The 24,568-nt window shown below is 38.8% G+C and overlaps 1 protein-coding gene across 3 annotated transcripts in view; it reads left to right on the top strand.

Annotated features, from left to right (window-relative positions):
- YEATS2 (YEATS domain containing 2) overlaps nt 1-24,568 on the top strand; it is a 1,703,429-nt gene that overhangs the window by 596,529 nt on the left and 1,082,332 nt on the right. For all 3 annotated transcript variants that reach the window (XM_044070010.1, XM_044070009.1, XM_044070008.1), the window contains exon 11: nt 2,277-2,510. In XM_044070010.1, the coding sequence (XP_043925945.1) occupies nt 2,277-2,510 (234 nt within the window). The remainder of the gene's footprint in view (nt 1-2,276; nt 2,511-24,568) is intronic.

The raw sequence follows: 24,568 nt of genomic DNA, 5'->3' as shown, positions 1-24,568 counted from the left end.
CAAAGTTTCTGTGTGCTTTATTATCAGAATAATAAGAAGTGGAGTTCCCCTCTGCTTTATGCCTTACATTTTGTTGGACAAACTTTTGCATTTCCTCCTTAGCCTCTTCTGCATCACAAATGACTTTTATTCTCCATGAAAAAGTATTCAAAAGACAGCTGGACACAACATCTTGAATCTCACACCTGCCACTTGAGATTCCCTGATTAGTGGAATAAATGCGTTTCTCTTGTACCAAGTGTATCTTTTTACACAAACACTGTACTCTCCAACTTTCAATACTTTGTCTTTTTGCCAGTTTTGTCAGGATCAGCTGTTTCTGTTGGTATGTGTACATCTTTACTAATAAAGGTCTTGGCTGCTTTTTCTTGGACAAATTTGGAGCATACACATGATGTGCCCCGTCAATTAACAGGTCCTGCTGTGGAATAACAATCCAGTTGCCTATCTGTGAGAAAAATCTCAGATTTTCTGTACATGGTTTGTTCTGTAACCCTACAATTTTTTTGAAACCTCTCTTCTTGAGCACTCTCATACTTAGCCAGCCTTTTCTTCATTTTGACCTCTGATTTTTGCATTTTTTTAGCTTATCTGAATGTCTGTTTAAACTAAAGCTTCTTCAGTTTTTTCAAGCCTTTTGTTGTTCGAGTTGATGCACTCCTTCATTGTTTATTTTAACTGGCTCTGAGCACATCTGGCTTATATTTTCCTCTAGGTTACCTGAAGCCATGTCTTGCACCAAAGCTAGAGCTTGAACTGATTTTTTTTTCAGAACAGCTGTAGGATTCCTCCCAGTCCAGTGTCTTCTCTTCATCTGTTCTGTTCTAGTTGATTTTCTTTCAGGCTGTCATAGTTTCTTCTTTGTTGGTATCCAGGCAGAGTATTTACTAGCCAGTAACTGAATTTTACTCAGGCTTCCAATATCAGTGGCTGTTGTTTCTCACTTCCTGTTTTCATACTGGGGGAGCTGAAGTCCAGCTGTTGATCAGTGTGCCGCCAGCTTGGAAGTCCTTTCCCTAGCTCATCTTTGACCCTTTACCTAAGCTTATTAATCTTAATTCACCCCTCAAACTTTCAGGCCGTTCATGTAGGGAAGTGTAGCTGATGTTAGTTCATCCTGTAAAAGTTCAGACTGCTGTGTGGGGAAGCATAGCTGGTATAGCACAAGGATCAGGTTTAGGAACAACCCTTGTGTCTTTCTAAACTGGTTTCTGTGCTGTCCTTTAAACAGTTCATTTATTGTCTTGATTTCTTTGCAAGAACAAAAAAAAAAAAAAAACAGAGGAGACAGAACCTTTCACTCTCTAGATGCATGCCTTTAGTTAAGGTTTTAACTAAAGCAACTGTTTGAGTTTAGTAAGGCTGATTAACCATTCATCTTGTCAGTCCAGGAAAAGTAGGACAAGCAATTACAAAACACGCACTCTGTTAAGAAGGCTTGCTATCTCCATTCTTTTATGCTATTACCTATTGAATTACATGCTTGAAAATGCTGTACTCACAAAAAAAAAAAAAAACTACTTCCGTAGAAGTGCAGCTTATTTCAGTGCTGTCTTCCTGTGCAGGCATCCATGCAGTGGTGTTTTGTTACTTGGTTTACTCCTTTAGCAAGCATTGTCTGAACTGTAACTCCAGGAGTCATCTGATTTACTGCTTGGTATTTAACCCAGTCATTTCAATCCAGGGTACCTGTTTAATTTGTGAAGAGACCCTTCTTGATCATCGCTAATGCCTCCCATGACTCTCAATCCTACCTAGTATGTTGGAATTCACTTTTATATTGAGCAGGTATAGGTTTGTGTATTGCACAAAAAAATAAACAAATCAAAAGTCCTAAAACATGAAAGGAAGTGTTTCTCTTGCTTCATTTGAGAAGTGGAAAGTTTTTCTTATTTAAGTCAAAAAGTAGTAAGTTTTTCTTGCTTTATTTTTAAGGTTTGTATATTACTTGTTAGCAGTGTAAGTGAAGAGCAGTTCATCTAAGAGTAATGCTGTTCTGTACTTTGAATAACATCAAGATGCTCACCAGCACTAGGCATGCATTCTCCTAAAGGCAGCAGTTTCTGAAAAAAAGTAGCAAATTGTGATAGAGGAAGAGGATGAACCAGTTACTAGTCCTTCAAGAAAGGTCCCCTCATAGATCACTTGATAAGATAATTATACAGCTGTTAAAACCTTTTCATTTGTAGTATGCAGTTAGACTGTATTTTATATATGTAAATTTGTCGCTCTTTAACGTTTGGAAAGTAATACTTGACATTTCCTAAATCTTCTAGGTTTCTCTGTTAAAAGTGAATCTGGGAGATCTTCAACATATTCTTTAGCTTCATCACTTGAACGTACACCAACTAAATTAACACAGAAGATTGCACTCGGTTCCCATGGCAACTCAGCCTTCCAGCCAATCACTGCAAGCTGTAAGATTGTTCCACTGAGCCAGGCATCAAATCCTGCTGAGTCACCAAGCAAGTCCTTTCAACCAATCACCATGAGCTGCAAGATAGTGTCAGGTATGCCTTTAGCAAGTTCAGCAGAAGTAAAAAATTGCTTCCAAAATGTTCCCATAATGATGTGTACAAAGTTCCCCTTTTCATTGCATTGCTTGGCTTGCTAATAAAGCAGAACTGTTTCAGTATGCTGTTTCAGAAATTCTCAATGATGGCATTTGATGTACTTCTGTAACTAACTGTGGTTGAAGGAAAACTTCTAAAGCACAGTATGTGTGATCTAATTATGCCTATCTAACTGCTTGTTGTATTGCTTAAGAAGTTTAGAGGGGCTCCAAAAGGTGAAGGGGACACTTCTCTGAACGGCCCGCGCAGCAACCCTGAGGTTTCTGTTGCTTTGAATTTTTTTTCCTAGAAATAAACTGCAGAAGAACTTGATATAAAATGCACCACCCACACACAAAATTCCTCCTTAGAAGCACAATTCTTAGTAACCAGACTGTGAATCACCACCAACAAAGCCATTCTTTTCCTGTCTGTGGCCATCAGTCTCTGTCAAGAGTCTTGCACAGGAATTACATTATGGAATGTTTTTCTTGTATTCTTTGCACATGATTTAACTGGGCTGCATTAATAAAATGCCCAAGCCTTTAATTCCTTAATTGCCTTATTAAAATTTGAGGGATTAGGGTAATTTCTTTATAGTCCTTAACCAGCAACTTTTCTTGTGTTTTTTCAAGAATTTGGATGCATCAGAGTCAACAGAAGAAGCAGTCTTTCTGTGTTTAACTTGTGTAGGTTCATAGGTAGGTACTAGGCTATTGGCCCTAGAGCCTATATAAGCCTAGCCAAAGGTACCCTGGCTTTCGCCACACAAGAAAATTATTTTCCTGTGCCACTGTCGAGCAGAGCCACAGAAGTGATCCCCGGGGTGAATTTCCTATCTCCCATCCAGTCATCAAGATGTTTCTTGAACAGTGCTAATGAGGAGCTTTGTTTGGTATAGATAGGTAGTTTGTTCCAGAGTACTGGAAGTCTCTGGGGCAGGAATCTATCTCTCCAACATGTTCTGTTTATTGTGGTGACGAGGTTTAGGTCCCTAGAGCTGTAGCTCGTAGGGATTGGGATTTCTTTAAGTGGAGCATGTCTAAAAGCTCTGGGTTTGACATAGCTTTGTGTGTTAGGCAGAGATCGCCTCTGAGTAGGTGATATGCAACGGAGTAAAGCTGGAGTTTTCTGAGACGGTCTGCATAGGGCATCTCTTTGAGGCCGGTAATCCTCTTTGTGAGGTATTTCTGTGGCCTTTCCAGTTGTTGTAGATGTCTTGAGGTACATACCAAAAGGGGCATTGTACTGTATAATGGGTCTAATGAGTGGCGAGTAGAGGGGAACAATGACCTCTTTTTTCCTGGATGAGAAACCTTTTGTGATGAGGTGTGCCACATAGAAGGATTTCCCGACTACTGTGGCGATGTGATTATCAAAGGAGAAACTACTGTCCACCTGTGTGTGTCCCAAGGTCTCTTATCACACTTTTGGTGTTAAGTAGACTACCACCTATGTGGTAGTTCATGGGTACTGAGTTTTTACCAAAAGGAATGACAATGCACTTTTTGGCATTGAGCTTGAGGCGATGGCTTTGACACCAGGCATCTGTCTCAGCAAGGCCCTTTTGTAGGATGTCCACATCTTTTGGAGTTTTGATTATGGCTCCTAGTTTGCAGTCATCTGCAAACTTCGTTAGCCAAAGACCTTCTGTGTTGGCCTGTACTTCAGGGAAGTAGATACCAAACAGGAGAGGACCAAGGACTGAACCCTGTGGTACTCCACTTGTCACTGGTCCAGGGTTGCCAGACATCCCTATTTGGGCGGGACTGTCCCGAGATCAGCAGCCTGATCCCGAGTCCCGCCCTGCCGGTTTAAATCTCGGCCAGCCTCCGCTTTGTTTGTTTTTTTTTTTGTTTGTTTGTTTTTTTTTGATTGTCCCGTATACCTGGCATACGGGCCAATCAAAAATTGCTAAACACGGAGCTTCTTGTGTTCCGCATTAAACACGAGAAGCTCCGTGTTTAGCGATTTTTGATTGGCCCATATGCCGGTATACAGGCCAATCAAAAATAGTTAAACACGGAGCTACTTGTGTTGAATGCGGAACTGCATTGCATTAAACACGAGAAGCTCCGTGTTTAGTGCAGAGCTTCTGTTCTTTAATGTGGAACTATGTTCCGCATTAAAGACCTTTTTTGTTTGGTCTTCACTTGCCGTGAGAGACCTTCTTTTTTTTTTTTTTTTTTTTGTCCCTACCTGGGGGGGCTGGAAATCTGGCAACCCTGCACTGGTCTGAAGCTGGATTTGGAGTCTGCTACTTTAACAGTGTGGGTTCTGTCAGTGAGCCAGTTGGCAATCCATCTTGTGACATAAGGATTTATACCTAGTTTAGTGAGTTTATCTATAATTCCAGAGTGGGGGATGGTGTCAGAAACCTTGGCGAGATCTAAATAGGCTGTGTGAACCACCTTACCCTCATCTATGGCTTTGGTGACTGCTGCAGAGAAGTCTGTCAGGTTTAGGAGACATGATCTGCCTTTTACAAACCCGAACTGGGTGGGGTCCTGAGTTTGGAGATTACCAATGTCATTGTTTATAAGTTCCATGATGATACGCTCCATAGCCTTGCAGACCAGGCTCATTAGGCTAATGGAGCGGTAGGTTCCAGGGTCTGTGGTGGCTCCCCCTTAGTGGAGTGGGATAACTGTCGCTGTGCGCCATTCAGTGGGCACAGAGCCTGAGGTGAGGCTATGATTGAACATGGTTTTTAGGTGGGGTGCCAGTTTGTTCTGTAGTTCATGTAGAACACAGCCTGGGATGTCGTCAGGTCCCATGGATGCTGTGTTCTTGGCTTTGGATAGTGTGTTTTTTACCTGTACAGGAACTTTGCATTCTTCTGGTATAGAGATGGGCCCTTTAGGGGATGACAGAGGGGTAAAGTTAGCACTGAACCTATCCGCCAGGATGTTGGCAATATCCGTTGGTTTTGTATCTTTAGTGCCAGTGTGCTGTAACTCGGAGCAGATTTGAGTGTTGCCATTGAGATTCTTGACATCGCTATAGAATGCTTTGTGGTTGTCTTTAGAGTCAGTGGCGATTTTTGTTTTCATAACTAGCTTGGATTGTATGAGGGATCTCAGCTTCTTACTGAAGCTGACCAGGGAGTTTCTCCAATCATGGGATTTTACTCTTTTTTGCAACAGTTTCTTTCTTCTGTTGTAGAGTTTGTTTATGGCAGGGGACCACCAGATTGGCTTCCTTTTTTTGGAGGATAGCATCTTGGTTCTGTTAGGGATTGCACGATCCATGCACTCATGTAAGTGCTTATAAAGTGCATTTGTGTAGGATTCAGCAGTCATACCTCTATTGTCCGTCAGCATGGGTGTCATGAAGTTTGCCACTTCTGTCTTAAGAAGCATGAAGTTGGCTTTGGAGAAATCTTTTACTGTGGTTTCCCTAATGGGGTGGGGGTGGGGGAAGGGAGGTGGATGTCTACTTTGATTAGCTTATGGTTGGATCTGACCAACGAGGAATTGACCTCTGGTGTGGAGCAACAGTTGCCCATGTTGGTAATTTGCTGCCCCTGGTGGGGGTGTGGATAAGTTGATCTATGGCATTGGAATTTATAAATTCCAAAAAACGTTGAGCACAAGAGTTGGTACATGAGTAGTTTTCCCAGTTAATGGTAGGGTAGTTGAAATCGCCCATTATTAGGGTGTTAGGTTGTACCCTAATATTTTCCAGTATATTAAGAAATGAGGAGTGGGAATCCTGGGGCATGGTGGAAGATCTGTAGCAAGCTACAATTTGGATTGCTGTCTTGCCCAGAGTTAGTTGCACTTGGATAATCTCGGATGCATTATGCTGAGCAACTAGGCTGGAGGTTTGGATATCCTTAATGAATATGGACACTCCTCCGCCTTTAGTGTTTCGGTCCAGGTGAGGTGGCCGAAAGGTGTGGTATGAATTATAGCCTGGTAATGCAGGGGTACTCTCTGGAGCCTTGAACCAGGTCTCTGTCACTGTACAGATGTCAATGTTCTCCATTTTAAGGAGTGCCTCGAGAGTGTGCATTTTGAGGTTTAGACTTCTAGCATTGAGTAGCAACACCCTCGGATTCTTCTTGCCTGTACCTGTTAGGGTGGTGAATTTGTCATTTCAACCTTGCCTAAAAAAGGCACTATAGGGGTGGCTAGAGCCTTAGCCAGTATCCGGAATCCCAGGGGTGACAGGTGCAGGCCATCTCTGGCAAAGCATCGTGGCTTGTCGATCATGTCATCCTAGGCAGACAGATACTGGATCCCCTTAGAATGACACCAGAAGCTTAGCCAACTGTTGAAGTCAATCATTTTGTCCTTGTACTGTGGTATCATTCTGGGTGATGGCAGGATGCTACTCAGGGCTAGGGTCATACCTGCCTGGGCTACAAGATCGGACAGCTCCTCCATGTCCTTTTTCATGTAGTCCAAGGAGGTACATCTCAGGTCATTCACACCAACATGAACAATGACAGAGTCATATTTGTACTTGTTGTGGAGTGACCTGAGTTCATGCGTTATGTGGCGGATCCTGGCACCTGACAGGCAGCTGACAGTAACTTTCTCCTTGTTTAGCCTGGTGAGTGGAACATCAGTGTGCCTGACTATAGAGTCACCTATGACTAGAGTGTTGGGTATGTTGTTATGCCTTATGGTCTGTGGTTGAGTGGCACACTGAGTTTGTCGGCTATGTGTCATTTGGGTTGTGTTGGGGGGTGGAGGTTGCTTGTGTTTCTGCTTTGGAGGTCCCTGTTGCTTGGGCAGGTTTTTACTGAGAGCCTCCGCGAATGTAGGTGTGTGTTTTGTGTTTCTATGTGTGTGTTTTGGTGGTGTAGGTTTTGGTGTAAATAGGCTTTTGCTTACCAAAGTCTGTACCCGTGAAAATTTCAGGTGTGATGAACCTCGGCTTGAATGCTGAATCTTGCATCACAAGCCTGTTTTACTCCCCCTTCTTTTAGCACTGTTAAGGCCTTACACTCAGGGACTCCAGTGCTTTCCAACCTCAGGCACAGCTAGCATTACCTGCATCATTGGTTGTGTTTCTCCAGGTTGCAAGGTGTCCTGCTTTACTGAAGTTTGTAAACTTTGAAGGCCCCGCCATTAACTGTTTATTTTGCTTTCAGATTGTGCTACAGTTTTTTAGAGCAGCTTTGCTTTTAGCTTTCTGTAAGTTGCGCTTTTTGTTTTACTGGCCCAACAAATTAAATATAATCAGCCTCTGGTCTTGTGGAGGCTAATGCAAGCATTTGCATAAGTTTCCCTTCCAGGAGAGCGGTAGACTTTAATTATAAGTTGTAGCTTGAAAGAGATTGCTTTCAGTATCTTAAGAGATAAAATAGATCAGATGAGGCTGTTGAAAAAGAAAAGTTTAAAAAATAAAGACTGAGCACATGGGGTAAACCTGAGCATTGGTGTTATATCAGAGAAAATGGAATGAACTACATTAATTTTATGAAAGTGCAGATGATCAAATGGATTGCTGTTTCTCTCTAAATTTTGTTGAGAGGGCACATTGTGTGTATGCTCCAAAGTTGACCATCTTAAAGTAACATATATCTATATCAGTAAAGGTGTAATCACCCCAGCAAAAGAAGCTGCTGCTGACAAAAGTTGGCAGAATAGGAAAATATTACAAAAATGGGACACCAGAGTGTTTGTAGAAAATGATTATTCACGGTATAACAGGCATAAGAAAGACAAATTTATCTAAGCAGTTGGGGGATGTTGAGAGGCAAGTGTGAGATTCAGGTTGCATTATATTTTTCAGGAAGATCAAGGATGTTTTTGAAAGCAAAAAGAAAACAGGCAGTGGAGAAAATATAAGTTTATTCAACAAAGAATGAGACAGGAAGTTGAAGGGACTCTGCATCTCAGTCTTCTATCAGTAAGAAAATCAAGACTTTTCCAGTAAAACCTTTTCCATTACTCTAAAGGAAAATGCTTGAGTGAGTATCTTGGACCATAGACTGCTGATAATTGCTTGTCAGAAACTAGAAATGTATCCAATTATAGAACGGCATTTTTAAAGCAAGACGCTGAATTTTAATGGAAGTTTAGAGTTTTTGTTATAGACTTCTTCAGAACCATAATTAAAAAAACTCAATAGTCTTAAAAATAGAATAAATATACAGAATAAACAGATTTATTGTGAATTTTGAATTTATGACAAAAGTGTTAAACTTCCATTAAAATTCAGTCTCTTTGTGTCATTGCTTTCTGGCGTTTTTATTTTTTGTTTACTAGATGTTTTGATCAGGAAGACAGCCAGAAATAAACTGAATTTAATGAAGTGGGAAAACTGTTAAGCATATTACATTTAGTTTTGACTGTTGACCGTTGGTCCTGCAAGAAGATGTACATAAACTGGAATGTTGTTGACTGTGGTAAACTGGTGGGAGAACTGTAAAACATTAATCCCACTTTAGCATTAATGATTAGAAGGATAAGCAAACACTTCTAAGATGGTTGTACACTGATCAGCTGCTTAGTTTCAGCTCTCCCATTATGAAAAAAAAACTTGAGGTAAGGCCCAGTGACTCAGCAAGTTTTATTACTTTCAGCTACTGTTATGTACACTGCCTGGATGCCAGCGAAGAAACTTAGAAGGCTTGAAGGAAAATGAACTACAAAACATGAAGAGAAAACATTGACTGGGAAGAATCCTGCAGCAGTTCAGCAAAAAGCAGTTGAAGATTCAGCTTTAGTACAAGACATGGCTTCCAGTAATCTAGAAGAAAAATGAATCAAATGTGCGCAGAGCTGATTAATATAAATGAAACATTGATGGATTATGTATACTCAAATAACAAAAGGCTGGAAACATGGAAGAAGCTTTAAACAGCTATTCAGGTGAACTGATAAAACTGCATAAATTAGAGGTCACAATGAAGACAAGGCTGGCTTGCGTATATGAGACTGCTCAAGAAAGAGTTGGAGGACAGAGCACAGAGAGAAAAACTGAAAATTTCTGCTATACCTGAGAAACTGGAAAGAACAGACTGTATTAATTTTATGAAGGAACAAAGAAGCAACTGTACTGGTATTCCACTGCAAGATTTGTTAATTGAAATTGCAGATTGAGTGTATGTTCTAAACCTGGCTGTGAGAAAGCAGCCAAAACTTGTATTAGTAGAGTTGCAGTCATACCAGCAGAAAGAGCTGATCCTGACAGAACTGTGTCAGATGGGCAAAGCATTAAAAATTAGAGACAGTTGAATGTTTGTGGAAAATGATTAGTCACTGCACACCAGGCAGTAGGGAAACAAATGTATCCCAGCAGTCAGGGAATGCCAAGAGGCAGATGTGAGCTGCTGCATCCAGCTATCTTCAGAATATTTTCCCAGGAGGATCAATGTTATGTTTAATGCAGAGCAAGCTGTAAAGTATGTCAAACAAAAAGTGAGCCAACAAGCAGAAGGGAAATCTACTGTTCATTTTTCTGATGATAAAGCTCATAGAGAGACTTTACCAGTGAAACCTTTTTCAGTGTTACAAAGGAAATGGTCGAGACAGGACACAGGAGGTGACTAGAAGAATTAGGAGTACCTTGGACTTGAACTGGAGTCTGGGGTTAGGAGATGGAGATGAAAGGAGAGAACAGAAGCACTGAAATTGGTGAGTAAATGTGAGATTATAATGAATCAGTCACATTTATGAAATATGGCTTTATAAGAAAAAGTGAAAAGATTGGACTTTTTTGACTTTATTAAACTTGTGGAGGACTGAAAAGCATATTCCCGACTTCGTCATTAATGTTTGGATGGAGACTAAAAGATAAGAAAAAAAGTAACTGCAATTAAAACAAGTTTTGTTCTTAACAGTGTTTGTATGAAACATCTGATGATATAATTTTCATGTATGTAAAACATTTTCAGTTGTATGTGATACAGATAGTAAAGTAAACAAGTACCTTTTTTTCTTTTTTTAGTTTTAAGAAATTTAGGCTTTACAATGTAAAAAGAGAAGAAAGGCCTGACAAAAGTATGTTTACGTTAATATGCTGTAATCTTGGATTGTTGAGGTGGGGAATGGGGTGTAAAAGTGCATGGATTGTAATATGCTTAAAATTGATATGTTTTCTCTTACATTTGCATAGGTGAATGTCTGGATGTAAGCCCTTTTCTTAATCTAATATTTTTTTCTGTAAACAAATAAATGAGTGAGCACCAAATGTAATGAAAAGTTTTCCTTTAGCGAATAAATGTTCAATGAGAGGTGAAAAGTCTTCAGCTGAGGGCAGCTGTACTATTTTGCTCTTAAGTTTCTACAGAAATGATCTGACTACAGGGGTAGGCAGTGAAAGTCGAGGCACTTTTTTTGAGGTGAAAAGTTAAAGCATAAAAGCTGTTTTTAACATCGGGGAAGGGGATTAAGATGAGGCAAGGCAGCAGTTTGTGTAATTAGGAGCATAAGCTGTAACATGCATCTTAGCATGGATATCCTTAATTTTTGGTTAGGTAATGCCTGTGTATGCGGCTGTCAGTTTGGGGCATTTGTTCATCTTAGGAGGGTTAAATTTCATTATTTGAAGATGCTTATAATTTTAAGTGTTTGTTTTAAATTAATAGGTTATGGGGTGTACTGGGGGGTGTTTTTCTTTTTTTTTAAACAAAAAGTCTTGTAAAATGTGACATGGGTTCAAATAAAGGTGACAAGAAACAACTATATAAAAGATTAACCCGCCAAACATTATTGGGTGTATGTAACACAAAAGTTGGAAATAAACATTTAATAAAGCTGTCATATGTAATAGGTGGGAATAACATCTTATAATGACCACACTATCTGTATTATTTTTGAAAGTTAATGGCCTTACAGGTATAGACAGAAAGAAAGCAGTATTGAATTAAGAAATGCAGAGTGCAAATAATGATACGGGAGACACATTTGAAAAGAAGCATGTGAATTTGATAAAGAAAGGATTTCAGGAGGGATATTTATTAGAGTATCAAGGACATAATTGCTAGAGGAGCTCCAACAGTGATATAAGAGGAGAAAAGAAGATAGTAATAGTTGATTTGTAGTAGTAAGGGGCTACTTGTGTGGGAACATTGCATGCAGAGTTACATTTTGGAGGAAGAGTGAGAGTTAAGGGAAAGTAGATATTGAGCAATTTATATAACATTGGATTGATGATAGTTATACAAATAAAACATGTTATGTATAAGGTTTGTAACTAGGTATATGTCTTTATGGTTTGTTTTCTTTTATATAAATGTATGGCTGCCTGTGTTTTAAGTGATAATTCAATAAAGAAGTTAAGAAATGTTTTAAAAATACTAAGTGGACTACTGAAGTGATTGTAAATAAAGAGTTATTGTTCTAAAAATTTTCAATAGAGATTGCTTGTAAGATTATGAATATCCTACTACCCATATTAATCTCTATGGGTTTTCACAAACTAATACCTCCCCCACTAGAATTAACAAATCTAATAAAAAAGAAAGCACCTTAGATTGGATACTCGTCAATAATCAACCCCACACTTATGAAACAGGAACCCTCCCTGACGATGTAAGTGATCACTTACTAACCTATATTATCAGGCTCAAAGCAAATCCACCCACTCATACCATTACTAAAACAATTAGAACCAAGAAAAACCAACTTGGATCTATTTCAAAGTGAACTGAAAGCATGCAATTGGTCACCCTTAAAACACCTGTCTCTTGATGAAGCTGTAGATTACTTTAATACTAAGTTTCTAGACATACTCAACCACCATGCCCCCACTCGGTCTATTAGAATAAGAACTAAATCTGCTCCTTGGCTCTCTAAAGAAACTAAACAAAAAATCCATCTCAGAAATAAAAACTGGAACAAATCTCGCTTAACTAAAAACCCTGCTGATCACCAACACTTTAAACGATTGAGAAATGAGACTAAAAAAGCAATATTGACCAACAAAAAACTATTACCTACATTCTCAGAAAACTCACCAGAAAAACCCACAAAAGTTCTGGGCAAACATTAATCAGTTACTTCAGCCCGGTCAATCTATCACACCCAACCCACAAGGTACAAACAAAGAGAACCCCAAGCAAATTGCTAATGACTTTAATACCTTTTTCACCGAAACAATTCAAACTCTTGCCAGTCACCTCTCTAGTCAAAATGCAACTATATCTAATTCTAACTCAAACCCACCACCCCCATTTCTTTTCCAACCTGTCCCAACAGCTTATATTCTCTCCCTCATCCAAAAACTCAAACCATGTACTCCCTCTGCTGACTTACTACCCGCAGAATACTTACAACTAGCAGCCAAATCCATTGCCTACCCTATCTCCATACTAATCAATAGAACCATCACTGAGGGATACGTCCCTAAACTTTGGAAAGTCTCTCATATTATTCCCTTCATAAGGGAGGAAATTCTACTGAACTCTCCAACTATCGCCCCATAGCCCTACTCTCCCCCTTATCTAAGATCATGGAAAGGTGTATCCACAAGCAACTGCTTGACCACCTTCTCCAAAATAACTTGCTTTCTAATACCCAACATGGTTTCAGACCTTGCTACAGTACCACCACTGCCCTCCTTTCCTTTACAAACACCATCAACAACAAACGTAACCTTAACACCCTTTCCTCTGCACTTTTCTTAGACCTGTCCAAGGCTTTTGACATGGTCAACCACCAAATACTCATACAAATTCTTCAATCTCTCTCACTTGACATTCTACCTATTAAATGGTTCAAGTCCTACTTAACTAACAGACATCAAGCTGTACTCTGGAACTCCACTCTTATCTACCCATCTACCAGTTAACATCGGTGTCCCTCAAGGGTCCATACTGGGTCCACTCCTGTTTTCTTTATTCATAAATGACCTCCACCAAGCAGTTCCCCTATCTACATGCATACAATACACAGACGATTCCACACTTATTTGCTCAGCCACAACTGTATCAGAACTTCACTCTCTGACACAACACATATTTAAATCTGTTGAACAGTGGTTTACACAACGTTGTCTCCTACTTAACCCAAAAAAAACTAAACTCCTCCCAATAAATTCCCCCATATAGATTTTACAATTTTGTCTAAAAATGGCACACCTATATCCCAAGATCTTACTACCAAACTGCTAGGCATCACCATCGACAACAACCTTAGCTTCGACACCCATATCAGCAACACCGTGAAAACTATTAATAAAAAATAGGCTCTCTTTACAGAATCAAACCCTACCTCACTCCAGCAACTAGAATAACCATTGCCCACTCCCACCTAATCTCTTCCCTTCTCTATGCCTCACCCATATTTACTAACCTGTCAAAACATAATCTTATGAAATTAGAAAACACCTACAATAGCATAGCCAGGTTTGCTACAGGTAACCCTTTCAGAACCCACCACTGTATTAATTTAAAGCAACTAGGCTGGCTTGAATTTCAGCAGCAACTGAAAATTAATCAACTAGCCATCGCCCATAAAATACTGTATCAACCTGCCAAAACACCTATTCTATCTACTCTAATTTACCCTTACCATAACCTAAAGTCTCTAAGATCTGCACACAAACCTCTTGTAAACATTGACAAAGCAAATAACAAGGCTGTAGATTTCCTCTTCTCTAATACTGCTGGAAAACACTGGAACCTACTTCCCTCTGAACTATCTACAATTCCCTCCACAACTCTATTTAAAAAGAAACTTAAGCTCTTCCTCAAAACACAGTGGTTGTGCCCCTGTACTAATCCTGACTGACTATCTAGCTCCTGATATATGACTCAACCTTTACCTTTAGAACCCCGCATATACTTCATCCTAAAATCTAACGATCTATTTCTCCATCATAGTATTAATTACTTTGTAAAAAAAAAAAAAAAAAAAACCCTTTACTACTAGATGTATTACATGTACATTTTGCTTTTATTCTATTTGAATGTCTACTTGAAACTGTACTTGTACTAATCAATGTCAAATGTACTGCAGTTATATACTTTAATAATATGTAAACAGATATTATCTTTATCTCTTTTCTCTTTTACTATAAATGTATCTGCTTTTTAAACATGTATTACTTTGATGTGAATTTATTTTAACTGTTTGGAGCTTATGTCCCAGGGCCTCTACTGAAAATGGACATATATCCAGCTAGACTAGCCCGGTCAACAAATGTAAAATAAAATAAATAAAAATATAAAGTAGTTACAGACAGATTAGGTGGATGTATTTTAAGGGAGAGGTGTCCCTTCTTAACACACCAGGTATCTTACACTGCTTTTTAACTATTCGTTCTCCTTTCTCCTGAAAACAATCATTGTGCTAAGTCATTAATTTTGTCTTGTTTATGTTGTATTGGCTTAATATTTTTCTTTTTATTGCAACTATATGCAGTTATAAGGAGCTTTTCTTCTTGGTCTCCACTGAAAAGGAGTCGTGTATCTTCCAGTCGGACCATCTTGGTAATCAAACACAGATAAATAATGTTAACCAATGTACTTTTTAAGGCCAAAAGTTAATGTTTACCGAAAGCATGCAAGTACATTTTTTTCATTAGAGAGAAGATTAGAGACAAGGTCCGAACAGATAGCAGTCTAAGTGAGAGCACAGGCTCCAACATGCAGTTTAACACTTAATATTAGAAAAGGTAATACCTGTGCATGCAGCTGTTGATTTGGAACAGCTGCTCTTATTTAGAAGGGAGGTGGTAGAGTTCCCTTTTTGAAAGTGTGTGTTTGCCATGAGTGGAGGTTTGCAAAATGTGTTTAGTTTTCTGTTTCTTCTGTGTTCTTATTGAAGCATAAAATCTGGGAAATGTTACATGGGCTCAAATAGAGGTGATTAGCAGAGGCTATATACAAAATAAGCTTGACAGTCACTATTTTTTGCATGTAGGCTGCAAGTTGGAAACGTATTCAAAGAACTGCCTTGTGTATAATGTGTGGTAGCAATCAACTTTTATCTAAGTTGATACTTTGTAATATTAATGTGGAATATACATGACCTTATTCATGTTGACAAAAGGCGAAAAGTATTGAATTATATTAAACAATGCAGTGTAAGATGCAAATAGCAGTGTTACAGGAGATGCATTTGGGTAGACGTAAACGTGAATATGACAAAGGACTGCAGGGTGGACATTCAGCAGAATATCAGGCACATAGGAAAAGGGGGATGAATACTAGTTGTGAGAGGGCTAGTGGTAGAATAGGAAAATAAGAACAATAGTGGAATATTTTTGATAGCCGGGGAGGAGGATTAAATTAGCATGTATTTATAGTCCACCTAAAATTACTGTTACAGAGATTAAGAGAACTTTGAGAGAAAGAATTACCTTCAGTAGGGATTATTATTTATAGGTAGGGACTTGAACTTGTTTTGTACTAGTAAGGATGTGCTAAGTGGAACTAGAAGGGGAATATAGCTTAAGGGTAGGTTTCTGAAAAAAATACAAAAATATTTGGTTTGGAAGATGGGGATTTAGTAAGTAGGAACACATAATTTGCACAGTATTTCCCAAGCTGACAGTAACTGGGCTAAACTGGATGGAAATTATTTTCACAGGAGCATCAGTATTTAATTGAAAGCTTTGAGGTCCATCCAGTAACTACATCAGGTTATATACTGGTGAAACTAAGATAAAGATGCAGGATAATGTAAAAATGAGATATTGCTACATTCCTTCTTATTCATTAAAAAGTGGAATTTAAGGAAGATGTAGTGCATATGATTCAAAAGTTATGAGGGAAAATAGAAGTTACTTTAAAAGAGATGGCTAGATAGATGAGTGGGATGAAATGAAAATTGAATTAGCAAGGTTAAAATAAGAGGGAAAGCAAAATGGTAAAGGAGAAGTAGAAATTGTTTGGAGGTGTTGACAAATGTTAAAGTAACAGAAGAATAGGAGTAGCACAAAACAAAAGATGCAACTGCAAAGTCCTGAAGGAAAAAAAAAATGAATATTTGGACAATATGGACCTGTTTAGAAAGTTTGCTGTTAAATTAAGCATCTCTATTTTTGATAACTTCAGCACAAAACCTTTTAGGTCAATGACCTATACAACGAAGTAGGTAGAGTTATAGCCAAAGTTAGGGAGTCTTTGACAGGAAAAGTAGATGGTGATCCTGTTGAAGTATTTTGAACATTTGTCAGGAAAAGGGAGATATTTTTTGAAAACTTGGTTATACCAAGGTTAGAGGAAGATGATATTTAATAGTTAAATAGCTAAGATAGGAAGGGATGAAATAAAACAGTGATGTGTAGTCAATCAACATGGAAGTCTCCAGGAACAGACAATGTTTCTGTGGAAATAATTTAGGAGGGAAGAAAATAAAGATCTGGAAGGCTTAGTTCAAAATTATTTAAAAGGTGGGGGGGTTATATACAGGCATCTTGAAAGAGAAGTGGTAGCAGTATTACTGAAAAGGGTAAAGATTCTTCATATCTGGCTCTATATAGACCCATTCTGATTTGAAATAATGATTATAAACAGTGTTTGTCTGCATTAGCTAAGAGAATGGCAAAGCTGTTAAAAGTGATAGATGTAGATCTGTGTGGTTGTATCGAGGGGATCAAACATTTGATAATATTGATAGAACAGTGATGATCCAGTAGAAGGAAACACCGCTGCTGTACTTCATAAGATCACTATTTCAGTATTTCTCACAAATAGGATTTATCTGCTAGGATACCCGTAATTTTGGCCAGTTTACAAAGCTCAGGCACTTTTCTCACCCACACTGTATGTTCACCCTTAGCACGTGCTGACATGCTAGTATAAGAGGGGTGTATGGACATGCCAAAACCCCCAAAATTTTCTTGCCACTAATCTGCTTATACAGACTCCTCTTAGTTTCACATTCAGTCATCCACTTTGGTTGGCTATAGGACAGAGATTCAGATAGATGAGTACCCGTTGGGGAACCTTCCTCTTTTTCATTACTTTTTGTGAGAAAATTACTTTATCCGTTAGAGAAAAAAAATGTGATTGTAGGCACCAGATTTATTACAAAGATTCCCACTTGAGTTGTTTATTTCATCTTGGGGCTGAACACAACATACAGCTGTGTTCTCTTTGTCAGGTGTTTGCCCCTAAAACTATTCAGAGTATACATAATAGTCTTAAAACTTACCTTGGAAGTAAGCAACTTTGGACATTAAGTTGTTTGGCCACTGTGTCATCCTCTTCATCTTCTGACAAAAAGCAAAACTAATATTGAAGTGATCGAACCTAACCAGGTGCCCTCTTCTCTTTTTTAGAATGAGATGGTTGACTTTGCCAGGGGGCTTTTGCAAACCTTGGACCATCCATGTGCATCTCCTGGACTTGGCTGTATGATTGATTAAGCCAGGAAGGAAGAACCGATATTAGCTTTAACTGAGGGGGGTAGTATTTACTTATTCCTTGATTGTGAGGACAGTCGGAGCTCTGTTATGGTAGTCAGACCTATGGTTTCTGCCCCTAGGACCATACATTTGGATATTGCGTATAAGCATATAAAAAAAAATCATGTTGCCCCCCCACACCCCTTCTTTTCAGTCACAAATACAGTAATGATGACTGTTTTAATACTGCCTGGCATCTTTTTAAAACCATTCAAGCCTTTCAGACTTAAACGTCTTGTACTTAATTGGAGAGGAAAATAAATTCTTCTTTTATGAGGAAGAAGACCTTTCTGATTTTGACAAGAAAGGTGGTTTATACTATGCCTCGGATATTCCTTCCCCTTCTAGTTTTGAATCAGAAGCAGAGCATACATCATCATCTGATTTTCCCAGCAAAGATTTTTTCTGTCAGGGACATCATGTTTGTAAAGATGAAGGCCCATTTCAAGTATGAGGGATAGATAGGTCTCTGACTTCCAAAGGAGATGATATGAAATATTAAATATGAGTACTCCCAAAGCCATAACTGTCCCTCCTGGCATTTTAAATGGAAGGTCAAGATTTCTCTGATTCCAGGAAGAGGCTTAGGAATTTTGTTTTACCCATGTGGTGAAGATGTTTTTTTGCAGAGCTTCCCTGAACCTGATTCTTTGCCTCGCATTCCTTGCAATGTGGTTGCTGTGCAGGCCTCGCCTCTGTAGCTTGGCTGCCACTGGTTTCTATTTCTGGCATTGCTGGCTGAGGGATCAGAATTTAGCTGACATGTTAAGACAAAAGATTTTGGATGCTCGTCCGTTACAGTCTGATGTGTTGTTTGGTTCACCTGTGGAAATTTTTATCAGACTAAGTTGCAGGAAGTATCTGAATTTTCGACTAGAATTCCCATTATCAGTTCTCTGCATTTCCCTTTGACTATTCTACTCTTTGTAGATTGGCCTATTCTGGCTAAGTGATGCTTCTTTTAGGCTCAAGAATACAAATCTATCCAGACTTGGGAGAACTTCCTGATTGCAACTTGGCCCAGGAAGACCTCACCTTTTATTTGCAGATATGTATGTGATATAGTTAAAGATGCAGCTGGGGTCTGCAAGCGATAAAGTCAAGTCAGTACAGTCTTTTCACATGTTGAGACTGGGTGTGAGACCCCATTTAGCCTTTTTACCCCCCCTTTTTAACTGGACAAACAACAAAAAGAATCTCCTTTTTCTCCATCACACCTATCTCTTCAGTCGGGCTGACTGCAAGGACAGTCTTCTAAACCTTGATTCTGCATCTCTGTGACTCTGGTGCTTTGTGCCAGAAACTGCATATGAGGAAGCTGCAATAGTATCAAAAAAATGTGGACACAGCACTGCCAGGATTTGGACACTGTCATTAATAATATACAAAGGCATTCAAAGAATTTTGTGGTGGGCTCAGTCACCTCACCTAAACAAAGGGACTCTCTGTGACCAGAGGCGATAGTCAATTCTAGCGACAGATGCCTCTCGAACGCATGAAGGAGCTCATCTGAATGGAAAGTGGAAGTGACAGAAGTGACAGAAGTGGAGACTACAGCATCTACATATCAATCGCAACAATGTTAGCAGTCCAGCAGTCCAGTTGCATGCTCAAGGAGTTACTCTTCTTCAGGGGCAGGTGTTATTTCTAACAGACAACACAGCTGTCATGTGGTACATCAACAAACAGGGAACATTTTGGGAGAATTAGAAAATGCTTTTCTGGCTTCTTTGTCCACTTACTCCCATTGACCAGCTCCCAAAAATCCAGATAAACTATATAGGATTCCTGACACTGTATAAAAAAGACCATGGTTGGTCCAGATGTGATTTCTCTTGATTCAGACGAACATACTAGGACTTTTCCTACCTCCATTTCTATTCTTAAGGAGAAAGACAGTAGAGCTGGTATGAAGGTTTATACTACTCACCCTTTATCCTTCAGAGCAATTAACTGTCAGACTCATGTGACAAAATGCTGTCTAGCCTTTTTGGACAAATGATGTTAGGCTTAACCTTTGTAGATATGTTTCACTCAGCCACACAGGTAGATAAGGTAAGTATACCATGAAGTGCAGTCATGAAACTGTGAATACTGCTTCAAGTGCACTGGTTTTGTCATAAGGAGAGGTAAATGTTAAGGCTACAGCCATTTGCAGAAGATGATAAATCTCAATTCCTAAATGTTATTTGGATATTCTTCTGCAGAAGTTTTCAAAAAGCTAGGTGAAAGAGGAGACCTTATGAAATGTGTTAAATAGTTTTTTCAGTCTCTAGTTCCTAAGTTTCAAAGGAGTTATCTGGCTAATCAGGACCCTTATGTCATAAGCCATCTAAATCCAGACAACACAAATCAAGAAAGGGTCAGTTTACAGAGAAATGGCATGAGAATCCTGAAAAATTCCAGTGGATCAAAATAATCGAATTCTCAAAAACACCTTATAACCTCTCTTTGATAAACAACCCCCCCCCCCAACCAACTGCCTGAAAATTTCTAGAAAGCTTTCTCTTTCCCTTCCAATATGACAGTCTATCACAACAGATTCTTGGAAACTGGACATCATAAAAATGGCTACAAACTACAGTGGGCATCCATTTCTGCGCCATTTGGAATTCTTCCCAAAAGCCACCAACAAGACCACATCCTGCAAATATTTTCAGAATTTCTTCTTAACAAAATCATAGAATCTTTTCATCTGGATCAGTGGGGGAAAGGTTTTTATTCAAGACATTTTCTTGTATCCTGAAAAGAGTGAAATGAAAACCCATTCTAGATCTCTCCAGACTACACAAATTCATGCATGTTCTAGAAGTCAAATGTTAACAATTTAAAACCTGTTTCCTCTTTTTTTACCTTCAAGCTGTTTTGGCCAGTGGTCTTAGAGGATGCTTGTCTTCACATTCCCATCCACAAGGATCACAGATTTTTTTTTTATAAGATTTTATAATTTGAGAGTTTACTACTTTACTATTTGGGTAATCTGTCACTGCAAGAGTTTTTACCAGCTACATTGTTTCCCAGATGTCTTTTTGCAGAATTCAGGGTATGTATATCTTTCCTTATCTGGATGACTTGTTACCGCTCCACCCATTCAACAAGTGTTAAGAGGCTTTACCAAGAATCTTCACCTTCTCTGAGTCGCTCTAAACATCAAAAAGTCACCCATGCCACCTCACAGAGTGACATTCCTTTGCTTTCTTCTCTAATGATTGTGTTTCTTCTACCATTAAAGCTGCAGGCTTGTCTTTACTTTCTGAACCTGTCCAAGCAGATGACTTCAACAAGAGAATTTTTTAGTACACTGGATTTCATGGCCTCATCCATTCTTATGATTCTTCATGCCAGACTTCACATGAAGAAGAAGATCCAGTGGAACCTTAAGTCAGTATGGGCCCAAAACTCCCATTATCTCATTCAAATTGTTCAAGTTTCCATTTTGTAAAGAAGAAACTGCTTTGGTGAGCCAAGCAATTATTGTATACAGAGCAGGAGTTGCTTTCTGCCCTCCAAGCCCTTGTTAGAATGCAACCACAGATGCTTCGGACTTTGCTTGAGAATTGTTCTCTTTAGACATCAAGGTGCACAGAATGTGGGAACCACAACAGTAACACAAATGCATCATTCTCCATGATGTGATGAGCCAATTTTGAACTCGTTTCACAATGCAGATAGTTACAGATAATACCGCTATAATGTGGTACGGAAAGAAGGGGAGACAAGATCTTAACCTCCTTTACAGGTTGGCCATGTTATCCTGGGATTTAGCCATTCAAAAAATCCTCCAAGTAATATTCTTTCCGTCAGAGTGGAATACAGTGGCAGACTCCTAAATAGCCTGCAGTAGGGCATACCTTTTAAGACACATTGCAAAAAAGACTGGAAGATAGATGCCTTTTCAATTCCCTGGATTGGGATGTTTCTTTCTGTCACCCCCCCCCTTTCCTCTCATTCTTAAAAATTCTTCTAAAAATAAGGAAGAACCTTCTGAAGATGCTGCTGGTGACCCCCTTTTTGCCAGGTAGCACTGATTCTTCCTTTTGAGACAAATGTGTAGAGCCACAAACTCTTTCATAGGGTGGACTTGTTTGTACAAGGTAGGGAGATCCCTGATACAGCCAAATGTTCAAACCTTAAATCTACTCATTTGTGTGATGTATTTTTGATTCCCTTTAGGCACCTTTATTTTGAGGACATGTTACAGGTATTTAAGTGAGCAAGAAAACTTGCTACTAGGAAATTTATATAAAAACTTAAGGAAAACAAATCAACTTTTTGTGTGTTATGATGAATCAGAAAGGACAAACAGTTTTAAAGCAAACTGTTTCCAGACGGATTTCTCTTTCTATTTGTTTGTGTTACTCTTATGGCAGAATCTTTCCAAAATTGTTAAACCTCATTGTGCTAGAGCCGTTCCTACATAAGGTGTATATTTGAAATGTGTGGAAATTCAGTCCATCTTAGAAGCAGCTACTTTGTCCTCTGTTTGCACATTGACTAAACATTACAAATTAGACGTTTTCCTCAGAGGTAGGACTGGTTTTGCCAAATTGGTCCTACATGGTATTGTACAATCCAGTTCAAATCCTTCCTTCCATAGTACTTTTTGCCTTGGGAATTGTCCCATTTGTGAAAACTACTGCAACAGTGATCTTTAGAATGGTTTACTATCAAAATTGCGAATGGCAAAACAAATTCTGTTCGCAATTTAAAGTAGTACAATGAAAACAAAATCACTGCCACATTACAATGTCGAGTCAGTTGATCGACGCAGCAGATTAGACATGGTCTCTGAAAACGTCATATGATATCCGTATAGGAGCTCATGTAAATGGAACTCCTATACCACATATCACGTTTTTGCAGGGGGGCAAGCCCCCCCACCCCCTGCTAACAATATATATATATTTTTTTTTTTTTTTCTATATTATTATTAGTATGTGGAGCTTTTCTCCCCGGGCCTCTACTGAAAATGGAAATATCTCCAGCTAGACTAGCCCGGTCAACAAATGTAAAATAAATAATAAATAAAATTCCATCTCCGAGATCGCACTACAGTGAGGATATGGATGAATTTTCAAACCACACTGTACTGCGATCTTCATACAGTATGTTGAACTCTTTAAAGGTGAATGCACTAATGCATTCACATAAGTCTGTTCAATGTGTCAATTCATTTTACATATAGTAGATAATCTGTCATTCGGAATAATAACAGACGTCCGATTGACGTTTGAAAAAATGATAGTAAACCCTTTAGAACATAGAACAGTTAGGAGGGTCACTTGAAATATGCTAGATGTTTGAATAGATCATTGTTGTGGTATATTTTATTTTATTTTGCATTTGTTGACCGGGCTAGTCTAACTGGATACATGTCCATTTTCAGTAGAGGCCCGGGGAGAAAAGCTCCAAGACACTTATATAAAGACAATATAGAAAGTTACAATAGTCAAAGTATAGAACAGCTATTGTTAGTCAAATACAATACTCGTAGTGAGCGTAACACAAGGCAGTATAAGCTAATGTGCAAGAGATGTTACTATATACATATTTTAAATTGCAATAACATGGTGTTTGGTTGATTAAAACTAGGGCAATAAAGATAGAGAGTAATAAAACTAGTGTATGGAGAGAAAGTTAGTCAGGGTTAGTACAGGGGCATAACCAATGAGTACTGAGAGATAGTCTTAGATTCTGTTTAAAAAGTGTCAATGAAGACTGAGATATGAATTCAGTGGGAAGAAGATTCCAGTGCTTACCAACAGTAAGACAGTCCTTTATATAAAACAGAACACTGGATTGCGGATCCATTTAAAGCCTCTCTAGTTTTTTCTTCAGCAGCAGAAACACATCCGAGGATATACCATTACCTGACTGAAATCACTGCTGCAGTGTTCCTGACATATTTGTTATCACAGCTGATGTTCTGTCAGGTTGCCAAAGCTTTACCCTCCTAAGTTTGTATGCTTGATGTGTGACTTCAGCTCGTATGCATGATGGACATATGAGCGTGGATCCTCAGACTGCATCGCCACCAGCCTGAACTTATGTTGTGTATCTGTCGGACTAATCACCATTTGGTCATTGATACCTTTGCTTTACTTGTTTATGTAGGTAAGTGCCCCATTGAGGAACCTGGAACCTTCTTTTGTACTTACCTATTTTGTTGAAAGTACACTAAGTCTATTTTGAGCAAATTATCCTTTTATTTGTAATGATTAGTTCAATAACGTAAAGCCTACTCTAAATTTAACAATACTCAACATGTCCTTACTACGTTCAATTAATCTGTTGTAAAATGTATATTGTACTATTATTTTTATTTTTGTGGAGCTTTTCTCCCTGGGTCTCTACTGGAAATGGGCTCTTCTCTGCCCAGTGGACTTCCCCTGTCACCAAACTGTAATAAATAAATAAGTTGTTAGATGTCAGCTAGGAGGGGTAAGTGGCGGGTGGTAGACAGATTCTGTACAAGGACTTAACATACCAAGTGTCTTTTTTTGTCTAGGCCCGGAACACGATCACATATCTTGCTGAATCTGTCATTCATTTGTTCCCAAAATCCTTAGGTTGAGAATTTTCACTTTCAACACCTTTCTAGAGAACCAGAGTCTTAAATTCTTGAGCCAGTCCACCATGGCTGACTCTGCATCCTTGGATGTGGCTCTGCTGCTGAAGAAAAAACTAGTGAGACTTTA

Source organism: Protopterus annectens, chromosome 4.part1, assembly GCF_019279795.1.
Source record: "Protopterus annectens isolate FY-2018-M chromosome 4.part1, PAN1.0, whole genome shotgun sequence".
NCBI classification, from domain to species: domain Eukaryota; kingdom Metazoa; phylum Chordata; order Ceratodontiformes; family Protopteridae; genus Protopterus; species Protopterus annectens.
This window is presented reverse-complemented; position numbering and strand designations above follow the sequence as displayed.